At 45.7% G+C, this 19,116-nt stretch overlaps 1 protein-coding gene across 29 annotated transcripts in view; it reads right to left on the reverse strand.

The window, feature by feature from the left end:
* The window catches only part of PPIP5K1 (diphosphoinositol pentakisphosphate kinase 1), a 40,044-nt gene extending 21,424 nt beyond the window's left edge, over positions 1–18,620 (reverse strand). For 4 of the 29 annotated variants that reach the window (XM_014459519.2, XM_014459516.2, XM_014459517.2 and 1 more), the window contains exons 1-26: positions 18,143–18,241; positions 14,088–14,184; positions 13,640–13,817; positions 12,997–13,192; positions 12,480–12,570; positions 12,166–12,251; positions 11,678–11,832; positions 11,461–11,562; positions 10,848–11,009; positions 10,610–10,731; positions 9,659–9,760; positions 9,333–9,419; positions 9,139–9,214; positions 8,889–8,998; positions 8,720–8,802; positions 8,421–8,555; positions 8,128–8,249; positions 7,652–7,834; positions 5,489–5,630; positions 5,086–5,309; positions 4,632–4,759; positions 4,297–4,411; positions 4,013–4,120; positions 2,930–3,046; positions 2,616–2,780; positions 238–387 (exon numbers count right to left, since the gene is read on the reverse strand). In XM_014459519.2, the coding sequence (XP_014315005.1) occupies positions 238–387; positions 2,616–2,780; positions 2,930–3,046; positions 4,013–4,120; positions 4,297–4,411; positions 4,632–4,759; positions 5,086–5,309; positions 5,489–5,630; positions 7,652–7,834; positions 8,128–8,249; positions 8,421–8,555; positions 8,720–8,802; positions 8,889–8,998; positions 9,139–9,214; positions 9,333–9,419; positions 9,659–9,760; positions 10,610–10,731; positions 10,848–11,009; positions 11,461–11,562; positions 11,678–11,832; positions 12,166–12,251; positions 12,480–12,570; positions 12,997–13,192; positions 13,640–13,789 (3,111 nt within the window). In that variant the 5' untranslated portion in view covers positions 13,790–13,817; positions 14,088–14,184; positions 18,143–18,241. Of the gene's footprint in view, positions 1–237; positions 388–2,615; positions 2,781–2,929; positions 3,047–4,012; positions 4,121–4,296; positions 4,412–4,631; positions 4,760–5,085; positions 5,310–5,488; positions 5,631–7,651; positions 7,835–8,127; positions 8,250–8,420; positions 8,556–8,719; positions 8,803–8,888; positions 8,999–9,138; positions 9,215–9,332; positions 9,420–9,658; positions 9,761–10,609; positions 10,732–10,847; positions 11,051–11,460; positions 11,563–11,677; positions 11,833–12,165; positions 12,252–12,479; positions 12,571–12,996; positions 13,193–13,639; positions 13,818–14,087; positions 14,185–14,393; positions 14,413–18,142; positions 18,246–18,601 lie in introns of those variants that run through there. The other 25 variants (XM_006093096.3, XM_006093095.3, XM_006093094.3 and 22 more) reach the window with 17 other exon arrangements.
* Between the last annotated feature and the right edge of the window lie 496 nt (positions 18,621–19,116).

The raw sequence follows: 19,116 nt of genomic DNA on the forward strand, positions 1-19,116 counted from the left end.
TTCTTTCCATGAGACAGCTGTGGCTATGGAAACTATACTCAGTCTTTTATCTGAACCAAGAAGCCCGCCCCTCCACTTTTAGAGACATGAAACTGATTTCTAAAAAGCCCACAAGGGTCCAATCATACAACCCCCCCACGTACATATACCCACCCCAACCCCAACAGTGTTCTGAATCCCTAAATCCCAAAAGGCAAAGACAGAGGCAGAAAAGGAAGATGAAGTAGGGAGGAACACCTGTGTGCAGGAGGCCAGGTGAGTGGTGGACACAGCCCGGGGCTGTAGGCCGATGGCTGGGGAAGGCCGGGGGAGGTCTCCTGACCTCCTGCGGCGCCGTCCCCGCAAGGGGATCAGGTCCAGGTTCCCTGTGCACTGCATGTTCATGACCTGAAATCAGACCGGGTGGAAAGCCGGTCAAGGCTCCTTTAACCCCCAGGCCCCCGAAAGCCCCAGTGCCTATTGGGCAGACCTAATTTTAGGACTGGAGAAAATGAAGGTCACAGATTTTGTATTCTAAAATAGTCCAAAGCAAGAGGAGAAGAAGGGATGGGGAAGGGTTGTAATTGATAGGGATAATATAGAACAGGAGAGACATATTAATATTGAAAAGCTGTGTGACCAAGGAGAAGACAGAAGATTTTCTTGCAAATTGAAGGAACACATCTTGGGCAACCATTATCCTGGATAAGCTACACTAGTAATTGAAAGAAAGAAATGTGATCACAACAGGAAGCTTCCTATAGGCCTGAAAGAAATGTCCATCGCATCAAATCTGAGATGGGATACACAGAGCTCTGCCTTTCCTATGTCTCTTAACTGCTTAAACCAGAAGGAAAAGGGGGTAAAGCACAGCAGGGCCAGAGAGACTGCAGACTATGTGAACGGGAAGACTTTTAGAGGGGGAGGAGCAGTTTATTGATGGAAGATTATGTCATTCTATCCATTTCATCTATTCACATGAACCTGAAGGGTACTAGTGTACTGTGGATACTGAGTTAACTTACACCTCTCAGAGAAAATGATGCATATCCCACCCAAAGAAACTGAGTATTCACAACTTCAAATCCACTTTAAAATCTTCAGGAAGAAAAAGATGAGTCCAGAACACAGACTAGTTTGCCTTCTCAGGTTTCTCCAAAATCTTAACTGTAAATCTCTTGCTGAACCTACGCAAGCTAGTTATAGATTCTTCTGAGATATCCCCTAAAATGGAAAGACCAATTCCTTTAAGACAGAGCTGGCACACAGATACGTGAACAGATTCATCTATAAAAACAGGACTCAAATCAGACAGTCAGAGTCCCTGAGACCCGGATAAATTATAGGGTCAAAAAGAGTGTAACAGGGCCAAAAAGGACAAGAATCTTTCCATGAGAAACAGACCAAAACCCCAGAAAGGTTAGCTAGATACATGTGAAATTTACAACAGTTCCTTCCTCTAGGCTACAGGACTAGAGACAAACTCCAAGAATAGCAGAACACAGGCCCATGGCCATAAGCCTGCTCATTAGAACAAGGGGAACACAGACTTTCAGACTTGATTCCCTTTCTAGTATAGATAATCCTAAAGGGATTAATTTTTTTAAAAATATGTTTTTACTGATTTCAGAGAGAGGAAGGGAGAGGGAGAGAGAGATAGAAGAAACACGGATGAGAGAGAAACATCAATGGCTGCTTCCCACATGCCCCCTACTAGGGATCAACCCTGCAATCAGGCATATGTCCTAACCAGGAATTGAACAGTGACTTCCTGGTTCATGGGCTGACGCTCAATGAACTGAGTCACACTGGCCGGACTAAAAGGATTAATTTAAAGTACCACATATTTGCTCCTGTTGAGCTATAATTTTTACCCAAGGCAAAAAAGAGATGGAGAGGGTCTAGCCTTTAATACCAATTGCATTGTTATCATAGTAAGTACTATTTACTGAGCATCTTTATGGTGGATTTTTTTTAAGAATTTTTTTTAATATGTTTTATTGATTTTCTACAGAGAGGAAGGGAGAGGGATAGAGAGTTAGAAACATCGATGAGAGAGAAACATTGATCAGCCGCCTCCTGCACGCCCCGCACTGGGGATGTGCCCGCAACCAAGGTATATGCCCTTGACCGGAATCGAACCTGGGACCCTTGAGTCTGCAGGGTGACGCTCTATCCACTGAGCCAAACTGGTTCTGGCTATATGGTGGATATTACTTAAACTTTATAGATGAAAAAAATTGAGGCTTGGAGAAGTTAATTGTCAATGGTCACACAGCTTCTAAGTATTGGACTGCAATTTCATACCAGAGCTCATACTGTTTCTACTAGATTTCCTTTTAAAGAAGCCTTTTTAAATTCATCCAGAGGCCTCCTTCTCATGCTCATCTCTTAAAATCCTTCTCTCTCAGGCACCTCTCACTGGCATCTCTTTAACCTCAGAAGTAGTAACCAGTTTAAAGGAGCATTATTTGGAGACTGGCTTTGAAAAAGAGATTAAGTAAAACATATCCATCAGGGGTAGGAGAACTCTGCTTAAGGTCCCAAGAATCATCCCTCAAGGGGATTCAGAGGATTCATGGATATTGTCCTATGAGCACTTCCACCACTTCTTTCTCCCAAGCCACTCCCATTACCTCCATGGAGCCAGCTTTTCGGTTACGAATGAGGGGTGATCTCCTTGGGAGGCCAGGACCCTCAGAGGGCTGGGGTGAAGTCTGTAATGCACGGTCTGGCTCATCTGATGCCTTCCTTGGGCACAGGTTCTCCATGCTGCCTTGGTCGGTTTTCATCTCCTCATTCTATGCAACAGGCACAGGAGACGTATTAATGGCTCCCAGGCTCCTGATCTCAGACTTCCCAAACCTTTTACCTCACTGTACTGTTTCCAAGTTTCCCAACCACTTGGTTCCTAAATCCTCCAGTCCCAAATCCCAGCACTCTGACCCACCTCAGAAGAGGCTGGACGGAATCCATAGCCAGTTGGTGCACTGCCTTCTTCCTCGACACCTTTCACTCCAGGGCTGAAGTGCAGCTCCACATGGAATCGTTCCTCTGATAAGGGATCCTATGGGGCATCACCAGATGAAGGGAGAGTTGGAGGAGCTGGATATGGTGGTGGAAGACCAGGCAGGGACAACAGAGAGGAACTCAAGAGAATGTATCCTCCCAGGGCTGAGGTACCAGTGTCTTACTTCACTCTGGGGCTGGTTTATTAGAGCTTCCCTTTAACTATAGTCCAGAGTTACTACAGGATCCTCATTCCCTCACCTCTACTGTTTGAGATTAACCGTTTGGCATGACTTTCCAACTTCCGCTTCTACAACCCTCCCAATCCATCTCCCACAATAATTCAACTTTGCTACAGTGCATATAGCAGGACATTTAAAGATATCTTTGTGCAGCCAGATGAAGAAGGTATATGTATAACAATTTTTGAGAAAAAAAAAGAATCATTATAACATGTCCCAAATTCCATACTGTCCCTAATACCAGAGCTATGTTCTGTGGTATCTCTCTGGCTCAACACCATCCCAAAACACCTTTTCTTTTCCAGTAGGAACCTCTAGATCAGTGGTTCTCAACCTTCCTAAATCCGCGACCCATTAATACAGTTCCTCATGTTGTGGTGACCCCCAACCATAAAATTATTTTCGTTGGTACTTCATAACTGTAATTTTGCTACTGTTATGAATCGTAATGTAAATATCTGATATGCAGGATGTATTTTCATTGTTACAAATTGAACATAATTAAAACATAGTGATTAATCACAAAAACAATATGTAATTATATATTCAATATGTGTTTTCTGATGGTCTTAGGGGACCCCTGTGAAAGGGTCATTCAACCCCTAAAGGGGTCGTGACCCACAGGTTGAGAACCGCTGCTCTAGATGCTCTGTGTCATGCTGTACCTAGGTGCCACACCTGGATGGATTTGACAAATTCTAAGGCTAAACCAGTTTTTTCCTAAAAGAGGATGGAGGAGAAAGAAGGGGTCCTCTCCTCATCCCATCCTGTTAGCTCCTCACCTGTGTGTTGTCCTCATAGAGCATGATGACAATCTGGGTCATGTAGTTGAGCTCCGAGATGGCACTAAGGTAAGCCAAAGCTCGCTGCCATTGTGCATCCTTGGTTTCCTAGCGAACACAAGAAGAAGTAAGGCAATGCTTGCCAAGGGAGTCTGGGGATGGGCAGAGGGACAAGAAGACCAGAGAAAGCTTGCAGAAAAAAACAAAACAAAAACATGAGGACGAGAGTAAAAGAATGCTGAAAAAGGATGCTCATAGGCTGAAGGAAGAAGAAAGATCCTTACATCAAGAAGTCCCCCGTAACGGAAGACGTTGAGTAGGGAGTGGACATGGCTTTCACTGGTGAAATAGAGACGTGTTCGAACGTGGCGGCCTGGGGAGAGCACTCCTCGGGAATACCTGAGGTAATAGCTAAGTCACTCACACCATCGAATAATCCGGAAGCTTCCCACCCCTCCACAAACTTCCTCCTCCCCCTCAAAGACTTCTTCTCTCCTGTCCATCCCAGTATCCCTTCCTCCTATTCTTGGTTTCCCAAGCTGTCCCAGTCTGGATTCCCCTAATGGCTCCCCTGACATGCCCCTCCCTCCATCCAGTACCCCTCCCAGCCCTCCCTCACAGGGGATGCAGCTTGTTGACAGACTCATCCTCGTGGGTTCTCTGCAGGTCAAGTAGTATCTTCCGCAACAGTGGAAGACAGAAGCCCACGGCAATTTCCAGTTTCTCCTCCCGACTGATCCCGTACTCCTAGGGGCCATAGGCCAGGAATAAGTATCTCAATGAATCCTGTCTTCCTCTCGCCTCATATTCTCAGGCTCAAGATCAAGCTTGTCTTCACCTCAGGTCTAGGGCTTTTTTCATATCCACCATATTCCCCCTCTCCAGGTTTCTCCTCGGTTAGTCTGTTACACTTACTCAGAGCCAGAGTAGACCCTGAGACTTGTAGCAACTCAACTAATTCCTTCTCTAAGTTTCCTTCCTCTGGTACCAATACCACCCCTCCCTTCTACCTTTTCTCTCCTTTCTTACCCAATGCCCCTATCCCCAGGTTAGACCCCTTCTATGAGACACACCTGGGGAATGACCACATCAGCCAATGCCTTAGAGAGACGTAGCAACTCTGCTGTGCCTTGAAGTCCCAGACTCGCATTGTGCTGCACATCATACTTGACACAGTCATAGATGTCAGGGATCTTACTGATATCATAGCGTCCACTCTTCTGTCGAAAGTCACGCTCCAGCTTGCTCCAACGCTGTAGCATTAGCTCTAGTGTCTCACTGTGGTAGAGTTGCACGTCTGGAAGGAAGACGGACAGTCAGAGAAGCCAAGACTTACCTCTAACAAAAGAGCCTAACAAATCTGAAGCAGAACTAGAGAGATGAGGATGTCTTGTCATTTAGGAGAGAGGACACAAGAGTGTCTGAGGAACCCATCCATACCTAAAACCTTAAAGGGACGATAGCATTCATACCCACCTACAGATTTGGGGTCCTGCATCCGTTCCTGGATCTGGTGAGTAAGGTTTTCAATCAGGGAAAATACCTGATCACAGACCTTTACAGGATTCTGAATGACAGCCATGGAGTTGAATAGGGAAGCGCTTCCAGTTGGAGCCAGCTGTGAGGAACAGAGAGATGAAAAGCAAGCGAGGCTAAGTACCAATTGGCCAGATTCCTGTGAGCTTATTACAGAGATTGCCTGTAAATAATATCTGTTTGTTGAATCACTCCAATGAGCACTCTTAAGATACTAGGCATACCAGGTGTTCTAGAGCCTTCAGATGAGGGAACTGCTCTTTCACATAGTCATTTATGAAGGGTTGATCTTAAAAGTCTTGGAGTCCAGAGGAAATAAAAATAGACCTAGGTTCTTTTCTTGGGGGTTCTAAAAAAATACATGGAAAATTCTGGGGAATAAAGATGAAACTCAAATTCCTCAAAATCTTCACAGAATGTTTTCATGAGTGGGTAATAAAGATAATATCTCACTAGAGGCCCAATGCACGAAATTCATGCATGGGTAGGGTCCCTTGGCCTGGCTGGTGGAAAATCATTGTCTGGCATATGTTCCTCAGTCAAAAGTGGCCTGGATACACAAGAAGAAGGATGACATTGTGTAATGGCATCCACTGTGATTAATACTGTGAAGCAGTATACTGCAGTGGCTAATATCCTGAGCTCTTGAGTTAGACTCCTTGGGTTCATACTAACTGGGTGACCTTGAAAGGTTGCTTAGATTCTTCTGAGCCTAGATTTCCTCATCTGTAAAATGAGGAAAAAGTAGTATAGGTCCACAGTTCTTATGGTGGATTAAAGATGGTCATTAATTCTTTGTCACTTTCCCCTTCCCTTGGATTTAGACTGACCCTGTGACTGCTTGACCAATAAAAGATATCAAAATTATGTTGGGCTAATTCTGGGCCTACAGTTTTAAAAAGCTTGGAAGCTTCCGCTTTGGGGGAGTCCTAAGCTATCATTTAAGAAGTCTGGCTCAGCCGGTGTGGCTCAATGGTTGAGCATTGACCTATGAACCAGTTCAATTCCCGGTCAGGACACATGCCTAGGTTGTGAGCTCAATCCCTAGTAGTGGGGTGTGCAGGAGGCAGCCAATCAAAGATTATCTCTCATCACTGATGTTTCTATCTCTCTCTCCCTCTCCCTTCCTCTCAGAAATATATATATATATATATTTGTTTGTTTTTTAAAGAAGTCTGGCCATCATGCTAGAAAAACCATATGGAGAGGAGAGGCCCTGAGACCACTGGGAGAGCGTAAAAAGAGAAAGAGAGCTCAGCCATCCTAGTCAAGCCTCCAGATGGTTCCAGCTCCAATGTCTGGATAACATCTGGGAAATTTTAGGAGAGACCCCAAGCAAGACTAGTTGAGCCTAGAACTGTGAGACAATGAAATAGTGGTTGTTTTAAGTTACTGAGTTTTGGGATAGTTTCTTATGCAGCAATAAATAATTAAAACATCCTTTCATTCAAAAAACCTTGGGACCAGCTGTGTTTGAAATTGAGAAATTTTCAAACTTTAGGAAGTTAATATAGTGCATATGCTATATGCTTTATAATACTTCCAGCAGGGCATGGGGCATAATCAAATACACTTATGCAGCAAAACATGACTATGTACACTAAATGGGATAAATAGGGATTACAAACACTTATCATGTCAAGTTTTGCTGCCAAATGAATCTTGGTGCCAAACTTATAAAAATTCTTTTGAGCCGAAACCGGTTTGGCTCAGTGGATAGAGCGTCGGCCTGCGGACTGAGGGGTCCCGGGTTCGATTCCGGTCAGGGGCATGTACCTGGGTTGCGGGCACATCCCCAGTGGGAGATGTGCAGGAGGCAGCTGGTCGATGTTTCTCTCTCATCGATGTTTCTGACTCTCTATCTCTCTCCCTTCCGCTCTGTAAAAAATCAATAAAATATATTTTTAAAAAAATTCTTTTGATTTCTGAGAATGTGGATAAGAGATTGTGGACCCATACTTATCTCAAAGGGTAAGGATTAAATGAGATAATGTATGGAAAGTATGTACAACAGTACCTGGCACATGGTAACTATAATTACTGTTCACTATTTTTTAGAATTCTAGAAATGTGGGATCAGGGCAGAAAGATAGAGAGCCTGACCTGATCATAATCCTCGGGGCCAAAGGGTGCATCCCGTTGCAAAATATGGTGAAGTTGAGCCTTCACTCGGTGCTGGCAGCTGCTCAAGGAATCACCATCACTGTCCAGGAGCCCATTCATGTTGGCACTCTTCACCATTTGTACCAAAATGGGTGTCAGCTCCCCTTCTAGAGCCAAAAGGCCCTGGAGGGCAAGCACAAAGTCTATTAGCTTTCCTTACAGTCTAGCATAGTCCCCCTACGCCTAGATGGTCTGAGAGATCAAATGAGATCTGGCTAGGAGAACTGACGTATAGGTCAAGGAGCCTAACCTCATTAATTATTCTCAGCGCATTGTCAGTAGTACAGAATGGGGTCGGAACAAGGAGAAACTTCTGAGTCAGCACACAAACACCCTAAATTTCCCAACTAGTTCTCCAAACTCTCTGCTTCTCTACCTAAAGGAAGCTGGGACTGTGGGAGAACTGTAGGGTGCACCTTGGCAAAGGCAGCAGCAGTCATCTGGACGCGGCCCTCATCAGATGCATAGATCTTGAGATCATGGCGGAAAGTGCTATGAAGCCGAAGCAGCCCACAGCCAGGGAAGCCAGCATAGTCACCTGAGGGCAAAGGGAAGGACCAGGGATGCATACCACAAATTCCCACGTGGAAGAAAGAATGCTTATTCCCCCTTTAACTTCCCCATTGCCTCAGGTCCTTCATTTCCCCCAACTTATCCTCTAATCATTTTATCCCAGCCCTGCTAGGTGTTTATTCCCCCAAACACTCACCCTGTCCTCCAGGGTACATGCAGCGAAAAGCTCGCCCCAGCTCCTCAGCCTGAACACGGCCAGCGGGAGTCAGTTCTCCACCCCACTTCAGTACCAGCAAGAGAGATGGAGCCACAGCCTTCTGCTGTGGATCTGCTGGAATAAAGGCAGTAAGTAGACCTAGATCTGAGGAAAACACTGGGGTCATCTAAATGTTAGGTCTTTTGAAGAGCCCAGAAAGGTAATCTGTGGTAGACGTCATCTAAGGGTTCAAGAACAAGAGATCTGAATGATAATGGAAAGGGGTTATTATATCTTACCTTGCCCCTCATTAGAAGCTTTTACTCCATGAGGATAGTAAGTCAACTGCACCTTCCGGTTGATGCCTGAGAAGTGACCATACCTGCAGGATAAACTCATAGTATGAGTTTCTATGCCAGCCCCCATTCTCAGTGTTAAGAGGCTCCCTTTTCCTATCCCCTTTCTCACATCTCCAGCACAGACTTCAGCTGCTCTAGTTTCCCAGTCTTCTCCTCGATCTCACCACCTGGTTCTTTCTCCAGTTCAGCCAACAGCAGCCTTGCAATGTCCAGCACCTCCTGAATGAGGTAATAGGGTATCCGTGAGAAGACCACATCCTGGCCAGGTACCCTTCATCCTGGTCTCTCAGAGGCCCCCAATCTCATACCCTCTATCTTCCTCAAAGCACTGCTCCTCCAAGCCAGATTCACCGTCTTACCTGTAGCTGTTCGGGCCGCTTTAGTTTTAATTTCCCTGTCTTGTAACCACCATGCTTTTCAAACAGACTAAAAAACCTGAAGAAATAAGGAGAAGCTTCAATATGGGGGGAGACAGTCAAAGCCTCTGGGAGCTGCCCCATCCCCATTTCCCTCACAAAAAATCTATTTGTCTAAATCAGGGCACTCTTTCTACCTTGGGTGTGTCACTTCCATCTTCATCTTCTGCTTGGGTGTACGATCCCCATGACGAATAATTGCAATGACACAACGTAGTTCCATCCTAAGATAGGGAATGTTTTTAGAGCCTCTCCCACATTTCATCCCACCCCACCTCTCATCATTTCATCCTACTTGACATGTGAAAGAACAGTGGGAAACTGTCTGCGGTTAGGAATATAGGTAAGGTTAAGAAAACTTCCTAGAAGAGACCTGGTCAGAATGCACAGGGTCAGGGAAGTAACTACTGATCTGACTTAGATGCCTTAAGTAGGTTATTCCAGATTTTTCACTTTTGCTCACATAGTGCCAGATGTGGTAGGGACAATGGGAATGTCCTCGGCCTCTGTGGGGATGGACCATGGGATCTGGAACTGTGGGGCAAGTTCTCGCATTATGGTGTTCCTAGAAGGAGAAACATGAAGAAGCCGTGTGAAAATGAATGAACCAGAACTACACATAGGAATGAAGCTCACAAAAACGAGCACGTTGTAGAAAAATACATAAATAGTCTAAAAGCATGCAAATCCACCACATATTTGTAATAGAAGTATTAATATATGTATGAAATTAACAAACACAAAATACCTCTGGATGGGAAGAAAGGGGATGTAATTAGTGAGGGGTATGGAGTGGCCTCAACTATATCCTTAATATTTTATTTCTCTTTTTAAATACATTTTTATGGATTTTAGAGAGTGGAAGGGATGGAGATAGATAGATAATGAGAGAGAAACATCTATCAGCTGCTTCCTGCATGACCTCTACTGGGGATCGAGCCTGCAAATGGGGCATGTGCCCTGATCGATAATTGAACCATGACCTCCTGGTTGATGGGCCGATGACGCTCAACCACTGAGCCACAGTGGCCAGGCAATATTTTATTTCTTAAGCTCAATGGTGAATACATGGAAACTTACCATATTCATCATTTCTTATACATTTTTAAATGTTTTAAATATTATGTGATGAATTTTTTAAAAGTCAAGTTGTAAACAGTATTACAATATGATTACATTTAATACAATAAATATAATTTATTTATACATGGCAGAAAAACACATACTATTATGCCTAAGACTGTTAACCGTAATTACCTCTGGTTAGTGCAGTGTTGGGAAGGCAAGAGGGCTGAGGAGCCCTTTTTCTATTTTCCTTTTGAAAGCATTTTTATAATATTTAAATTAAAGTAAAAGCTTTTTAACTCTCTTCTCTAAGCCCATTCTTCCCAGCCCAAACTACTGTGTCCCTTACCCCAGAATCTTGGCACAGTCATCGTAGTATTTCATTGAATTCTTGACAAAACTGAAGCCATTGACATCACATACAAAGGAATGACCATTGGCACGAAGAAGGTCAAAGCCACACACTGTTTGCTGCATGCAGGGCAAAGAGGCAAGATGAGAACAATGGAGCCATTTTTTCCTCCCAGATCCCTGCTCCTATCTGTCTCCTTCATTACATAGTACCCCTCACCCCCATAAGCCTTTACCTTAAACGCTACACAGACTTTCCTGGCCACCAGTTTTTCCATGGCAGTCAGCATGACTGGGTATCGAATCTCTTTTCCTTCACTGTCTCGTTCGACCTTCCCATCCAAAGCTGGAGATTTTCTGGCTTCAGCATGGGCATAATCTGGCCCCACTGTATATACCTGCAGGTACATAGCATCACTGAGTATGCCCACAGCGCACCCTGTATATGAGAAGACAATATGAGCACTAGGTCTGTAGACTAGTTTCAGAGTAAAAAACCAAAAACAAAACAAAAATACACCCTAAGTATAAAGAACAAGGAAACTGACACTTTTCTTACTGAGCCCTACTGAGGTATTATTATGAAAGTTTCTCCTAGGGGTTCCAGCACTATCATCCTTATTAAGAAATCATTTACTAATTTTATATCATCTCCCATGTCACCCTTGCCCTTGCTGATAATAACAATGTAAATATCTACTTCCACCGCTTGTTATCTTCACCTGAATATGAAAGCCACTCACATTCACCCTTTATTTTCTATGACACCCTCCACATGCCTCCACTTGCTCCCAAGCCCCCATCCCACCTAGACATTTATAGCCTCTTAATCCCTATATCCACCATAACCTTGACATCTGTGCCATCTGTTGGCATAAACTCCTCATAGATGTAGGACCCTGTCTTTCGGACGCTGCTCTCAGGAGAATAAACGCTGCTTCGGCTGCCAATCTTTGGAAGGAAAAGGAAGAAAAAAAGAATGTTGCCTCTACTTTGTCCCCAAATCCTCCAGCTCCCCTCCCCACAACCTCATTCTTGTCCTTCAACTGCTCTGATTCCCCCATACCTTACGAAAGAGGCGCTGGCTTCCTCCTCCAGCTGAGCTGGGGTAGTAGATGTAAACATTGTGGTCCTCTGCACTCACGGGCTTCTCCACAAAGGGCTTGGGGAAGACAGCTCCGTTTACCTCTACCTGGTCTTCACCTTCTATTAGATTGCACTCTGAAAAGTAGGTATGCAGTCATTCCTAGGGCCTCGAATTGTAGAATACTTCCAACTCCTTTTTCTTCAAGTTTTCATCTTTATAACCCTCAAGTTTCTATGATCAAATCTTAGTAATAAATGTGGTAATACTATATGGTCTATAGACATAATAATATCTATATAAGAGGTCCAAGGCTGAGTCCAAAGACCCTTGGCTCTAACTCTACCCATAACCTAATAACCAAAGCCTCACTCAGATAGGTGGTATATAGGAGATGTCTAGAGGATGGAGAACTGGGCTAAGTCATAGAAAGCAAGGCAGGGCAGGACTGGACAAGACCAGGTACTCACCCTCAGGCCGGGCAGGGTCACGGTTGAGCACAGCATATCGAGGCAGATCAATACCCTCCTCCTGCAGGATCCGGTACACCTCCCTCCTGTGACCCCCAGAATAAATTAGCTGGGAGAAGTGGGGATGATTACTATGGGGAAGGGCTAGGGATTTCATATGCTTAAGAACTGGGAATTGCCATGGTTCAGAACTCAAGAGGGTATGGTACAAAATTAAGCATGTTTGTTTGACTCTGCCCCTCCCAGAGTGAGTTATCTAAACAGGCATGATCTCAGGGCCACCCACCCACCCACCAGTCAACAGAAAGCTATACCTATCCTGGATGTAATACTGCATAGCCAGGTCATTGATAAGAAAGGGGTTTCGAAGCTTGGAGTAAGCAACAGCTTTGTCCAGAGGAAAGCCTGGGATGGAGAAAGGAAGTAGAGACCAAAGAAAGAAAGTGAAAGAGACAGAGTGAAAAAACAGCAAGAGAAATAGACATATTAAAGCTATTAGTTGCCATTGAGCTCCCCTACCCATCCAACCCATCTCTTATCCTCTGTCCAACTTCCCAAATCTAGAGTATCCATCAGAAAAAAATAAAAAAGAACTTATTTTTAGGGTCCTTCAAGATCGTAAGAGCTGTAGAGCTGTCCTGAGGTTTAAATATGGGCTTTACAATACCTGCAGCAACTCCCCTAAGATGTAGGAAAAACAAACCCCTTTGTACTGCTCTCTAGTGTGTCAGGAAGAACTGAAGGCTTCTTTACTATCTGACAGTAAGAACTTCATTTCCCAGCCCAACATTCCCAACACCATTCCTTCCCATTTCCTTCTCAGACCCTAACCTTTGGAGTGGAAAGAAATGAGGCAGTGGCAGGATGGCCAGTTTTCCACAGGTTCGTTGAGGATCACATCTTCTCCCAGGATAATAACAGTCAGGTAGTCAAATCTGCAGAGTCTCTCTAGGATTTGGGTCATTGGCTTAGACTTGGATTTCTTGGTCATAGCACAGATGCCAACAATGATCTGAGGTTCAGGAGGCTACAGAGAGGAAGTGCTGTCAGGAACTCAGGAACTTCCCACCTGGACCATCCCTATCAGGGAACACTATCTCATCTCTTTAGGGCACAGAGTTTCTTGCCAGGACTTTGGACCCAGGGAGTAAAAGTTGTCTCCTAACTTACCTCTTAGATTGGGGTGCCTATAGGGATTCCTACTGCTTACAGAATAGGAGCCTTTCCATAGTAGGAAATGTGTGCTTAGGCAGAAGAGCCAGAGAACCAGTAACCATGAGACAATAGGGTAGGGGCTTCAAAGGGAGGCAATCCAACCATTCTCCAGTCCTCCTCCTCTTAATCAGGATAGGGCCCATTTATGAGGGAGTCTATGCATTTGGAAAGAACAGCAAGGTGTCTCCTTCCAAATGGAATCTCAATTCTTTATAACAGGGGTCCCAATACCAAATCACATCACTTTCTCTAGTCTTACCATTTCATCCTCATCATCCTCAAGGAGCTCGCTGTCACTGTCTTCTGTCCTCATGCCTATTCGATGACGGGTGCCCAGCCCCTCATCTCCAGCTCCAAGGAAGAAGTGGGCTGTAGCACTCTCGCTCTCACTGGTCCGAAATGACCACATCCCCGCCGGAGCGCCCACTCATCCCGCTCTGCAGTGGAGAGTATCCCATTAGCTCAGAATCCAAGCCCTATGACAGTAGGTAGGGGTATGGGGTGGGGAACGAGGAAATGAGAGGAAACAACTCGGGAATTAGGGGAAACAAACAAAGCTATGGTAAGAAGGATCAACAGGAAAGGACGCACATGGGCTAAGACTTGAAATGACTAGAGATCCATAACAGAAAAGCCAAGTCTCCCTTTTCTGCTCACCCCACCTCCAGCTGTGAGACTGATTAGAGGATCAGTAGATTAACCCTTACAGTGCTGTCATGTCCCTGATTCTGCCAGCAGGAAACACCCGTTAACTCCAGCAGCACATGGGAAAGGCAGTTCCTCATGGAAGGTTACTGTCGATTCCTATGAGAAAAGGTTAAAGTGACATTTCAAACGCTGGATTCATTCCAAAATATTCCTAGTCCTTCTCCACTTCCCTATAGTAGTGCTGAACTCAGTGATTTAATTCAAGGGCAGAGGAGCGAGAGATCAGCTGTATTGCCCTTAACCCCCATCTTCATTCCTACCATGGATTAATTTTTTTAAAAACCCCACACATTTCTTAAAGGCACCTTATGTTCTAAGCATTATCAGAACACTGAAATTCTCTATTCCCCCGTCTCTCCTTCATCTGCTCCACCTTAAAAAAACAAGATGCCCAAGTTCAGAAAATCTGTTCAAGGAAATAGGTGTAATGCTGGTTGTTAGGCTGAGGATACAAGCATCCACACAACAGCCTCCAAGCCATACTCAAACTGAAATTTCAATTTTCTCTCTACCACATCTGGTACTATAGACCCAAGCCTCCTCTAGGCCAAGGTCCCTCACACCAGAAACTACAATGGAAAAATATCCTGCCTTGAGCCATAATCAGTGAGAATATCTTAAGACTTAAACTTGAGTCAGAACAACCTGGCAGTTCTGCTTCTGCGTACATACAGTTTACCTAGAGTAGTGGTGCTTAACCAATTGTGAATATGCTGTGCAGGGGACATCTGCAGGAGACATTTTTGGTTGTCGTATCTGGGGAGGTGCTATTGGCATCTGGTCAGCAGATGCCAGAGATGCCGCTGCATATTCTTTATTATTATTATTATTATTTATTTTAGAGAGAGAGGAAGAGAGAGAGAATGAGAGAGAGAGAAACATCAATTTGTTGTTCCACTTGTTTCTACATGCATTGGTTGCTTCTTGTACGTGCACTGAACAGGATCAAACCTGCAACCTTGGCATATGGGGATGATGCTATAACCAACTGAGCTACCCAGCCAGAGCCATGCTGCCAAACAGTCTAAAATGCAGAGGACATTCCCCCACAACAAAGAATTATCCCATTCAAAATGTTAGTTGAGAAACCCTGCTGTAGAGAAACTCTCTCACATAAGATATGTGCAAAGATGCTCATAACCTCAGTCAGTAATGGGAAAAAATAAAAACAACTCAGATGTCACAAGTAGAGGAATGTATAAATACAATGTAATGTACACAAATGATAGACTAACAGCAATTTTTTTAAAAAATGAATCAGCCCAGCCGGTGTGGCTCAGTGGTTGAGCGCTGACCCGTGAACCAGGAAGTCATGGTTTTGATTCCCAGTCAGCAGGGCACATGCCCAGGTTGCAGGCTCAGTCCCCAGTAGGGGTGTGCAGGAGGCAGCTGATCAATGTTTTCTCTCATCACTGATGTTTCTCTCTCTCTCTCCCTCTCCCTTCCTCTCTCTGAAATCAATAAAAACATATAAAAATAATTTTTAAATGAATCAAACAATAAGGACAGCTTCCAAGTGAAAACTGTAGGAATACATGTAGCACAGTTCCATTTGTATAAATAAAAATATCACTTATGTTTATGACTGTATAAATAGAAATATAAAAACAGACTGGAAAGACAAACATCAAATGCATGATAGCAGTTACCTCTGAGGAGAGGGAAGAATGGAACTGACAAGAAATTGAATGGAACCTCCCAATCCTATCTATAATGTTTATTTCAATTTTTAAAATCTGAAGCAAATATACAAAAGTATTAACATTTATTAATACTAAATTATGGGGATATGGATATCTATTACTTTTTTCCCAAAAATAAAATTGAGTCACACATCAGTAATTTTCCACATTCTCCAAAAGGTCTCAGAAATACTGACTCTAGAAAGCCACAAACTCCTTAAGTGGATTAATATAGTCTTATGAAATTTTAAATAGTCTTCAATAATAATAACTTTCTGTATTTTTATTTAAACCCTTCCATTACAAGTGGGAGTTGCAGGTTCTTTTGTGTGGTTTTTTATTTTTATTTTTTAAATATATTTTTATTGATTTCAGAGAGGAAGGGAGAGGGAGAGACAGAAACATCAATGATGAGAATCATTGATCGGCTACCTCCTACACACACTGCACTGGGGAATGAGCCTGCACCTCAGGCATATGCCCTCGACTGGAACTGAACCGGGGACCCTTCAGTCAGCAGGCCAAGGCTCTATCCACCGAGCCAAACCAGCTAGGGCATGTTTTTTTCTTTTTTTAGAATTTTGCCAGCGGGAGTTGCCGTTTTGATTAGAAAGTTACCGTTAACCTTTATATAAAGCGAGTCCTTTCCAGTCTTCACCATCTACTTGTCTCCCTTGCTCAACCACCCTGGGGGCACGGCATTCTCCTTAGACTTAGTAGTTGCAGTTGTGCACCGCATGCCTTGTACGCTCCCCTCCTGATTAATAGGCTGCTTCTTTGAACTCCTTTTCAGTGACCTGACCCAATTTTCATGACTTGTGGCATTCCCAAGGTCCCTGCAGGGTTTAAGCAAGTAGAACTTTGTGGCAATCTTTATCTTTCCTCTGAAGCAGGAGCTTTTTACTCCTGCCTAAGATTTCTAACCTTTCACCCTTCCTTACACTGCGGCCTTCCTGGTTTTCTACTGAATATACCAGCACGCGATCGTGTTCTTGAAGTTCTATTGCAACTCTATAACGGGAGATGGTAATAGGAGGAAGGAGAGTCTGTTTACAGGAGAGATGAGAGGCCTAAACTCACAGTTAACAAAGCAAAAATAGAAGCCTGACAGAAATAGACATGAAATAAGCGAGGGCTTATTTAGATGTACCTTTGGGAGAAGCTGGGGCTTAAGGTGGTGTTCCAAGAGCCATCCCCCTGTTTTCTGTGCTCTGCTCCCATCCCCTCTCACCCAATACGTTGTTGCGAAAGAAAAGAAAACTTCAGAGCCTACATTTGGTTCAAGGGCTGTCTTACTCTGGCCAGTACCCCTGGAAGGGAAAGGAACGGAAGGAAGGAGGGAGGGAGGGAGGGAGGGAGGTGGGGATAAGTAGGATGGGAGAGGGAGGGGCAGGTGGCAATTTTCTCGGGAACATCTCTGTGAAATCAGATCAGGAGACGGGGCGGAAGAGAGAGCAGACGCCGTGACTTCTTCATCCCTTAGCAGGCAGGGCTGCTTGCGGGAGCCCTCCAGCTTCCCCGACCACCACCCACTGGATGGAGCGAAGGGGAAGCATCAACACTAAGTTCAGGCAGGAATCCTTCCGACACAGTAAACTCGGGGCCCCCGACACTGCCCCCTCCCCACCTTCACCAGCCGGCCCCCCAGTTCCTTCCGATGCCACGTTCTTAGTCCTCCTCTCGGCGCCGGTGCCCTGGTCCTGCGTGTCGACCCGCTCCTCGGCCTTCCTTCCCCAGCTCGCTGCAACGCCCCTCCCCGGCTCCGCTCGCCACCCCCATCCCCGAGCGGCTCATCACATAACCATCGAACTGAGCTCTCGCTCACTAGTTCCCCAGCACTAACCAGTCCTCCACCCTCGGCCGAGTCACCGCGCTCGGTCACGATTTCCGTGGAACCCGCAGGGATCCCCCCCAAAGGCGGCCTGAGACCCGGTCTTTGCGCACAGGACCCCTCGCCACGCACCGCCTCTCTCGGCCACAACCCCTTCCTCGGGCTGACCCTCCAGGCTGACTCCTCGCCCGCGGCTCCTCGGACTCCCACCCCGACCGTCGCCCGCGCCGCCGGCGCTCCACACGCGGACCCTCCCGCGCGCCTCCGCTCCCGCCGACCCCTCCCGGGTCCTCTCGCAGCTCCCGCGGACCCCGACCGCCCTCCGAGCCTGACTCCAGCAGCCTCTGCCCGCCCCCGCCGGCGCGGGCACCGTCCCCCCGCTGACATTGAGGCCTCTCCGCTGGGTCTCCTTCCCCAGCGGCGCCCAGCGGGGTCTAACCACAGCCCTCGGCCCCGAGCGAGCCCACTCTCCCCAGCCCACCCCGTCGGAGACCGCCCCCAGCCCCCAGCCACTCCCCCACCGCCCCCGGCCCGCACTCACCCGCCTCCCCGCGCTCGCGCAGCCGAACCTGCCGGCAGCGACACCTGACAGCGGCCCAATCAAAGCGCGACTTCTCTGCGGTGCCACCAATCAGCGGAGGGCGCGCACCGGCAGCGGAGTCAGGCTGCGTTGGCCGGCGCTTCTGCGCGGAGCAGGGTGGCCCCTAGCGGCTCTGTGGAGGAAGTGCAACCTGATGCTCCGATTTCTAACTGCGTCGCCACAATTCAGATGCTGCACTTGCCAGTGATACAAAGAAGTGGGAGGGGGCGGGGGGGGGGGCGGTGCGGGGAGCAACATGCAAAGGAAGAGGGTGCGGGGAGCAACATGCAAAGGAACAGGAAGAGTTTGTGTCGTTGCACCTCCTGAAGGACAAAACCTCGTCTTCTTTTTGTTTTACAAAAAATAAAAACGGAGTGTGATATACATAGAGATCCAATAAATATAAGTTAACAATGTTACCGAGTGAAGATGTCAAGTAAATGAATGGACATTGGAGACTGAACAAGTTGATTCCTTTCTCCTCACTTTGCTTGTTCTCTGTCCTCTAGACTTGACTCCTGGCCTTGCTTGTAATAGCTGTGCAGCCTTGAACAAGTTACTGAACTTGCTTCGGCCTCCGTTTTCTCATCTGTAAAAGAGTGGGATTAAAAACCTAACTCATAGGGTACTGATTATGTGAAAGCATTTTGTATATGTTTGTATTGTTATATTTGCAGCCTCACATAGATTTCCCTGATTAAAACAATTCCAAGTTCATTGTTTCTTCCTGCACCCTTTGAAATCTTACCACTTTTTCAGTCAGGTGCATATTATACTGACCCCAAGGCTTCCCAATAGGGATAGAGATGATTCTAATGACTGGCCCTAAGAGAAATAGAAACCTCCTTAGTTCATGCTCAGGCTCATAGCCTTTCTACCACTCCAACCTTTCAAACAAGTTATTAAAGCATCTTGTAGGTAATTAACATATCTTC

This window comes from Myotis lucifugus, unplaced genomic scaffold (assembly GCF_000147115.1).
Source record: "Myotis lucifugus unplaced genomic scaffold, Myoluc2.0 scaffold_109, whole genome shotgun sequence".
Lineage (NCBI taxonomy): Eukaryota > Metazoa > Chordata > Mammalia > Chiroptera > Vespertilionidae > Myotis > Myotis lucifugus.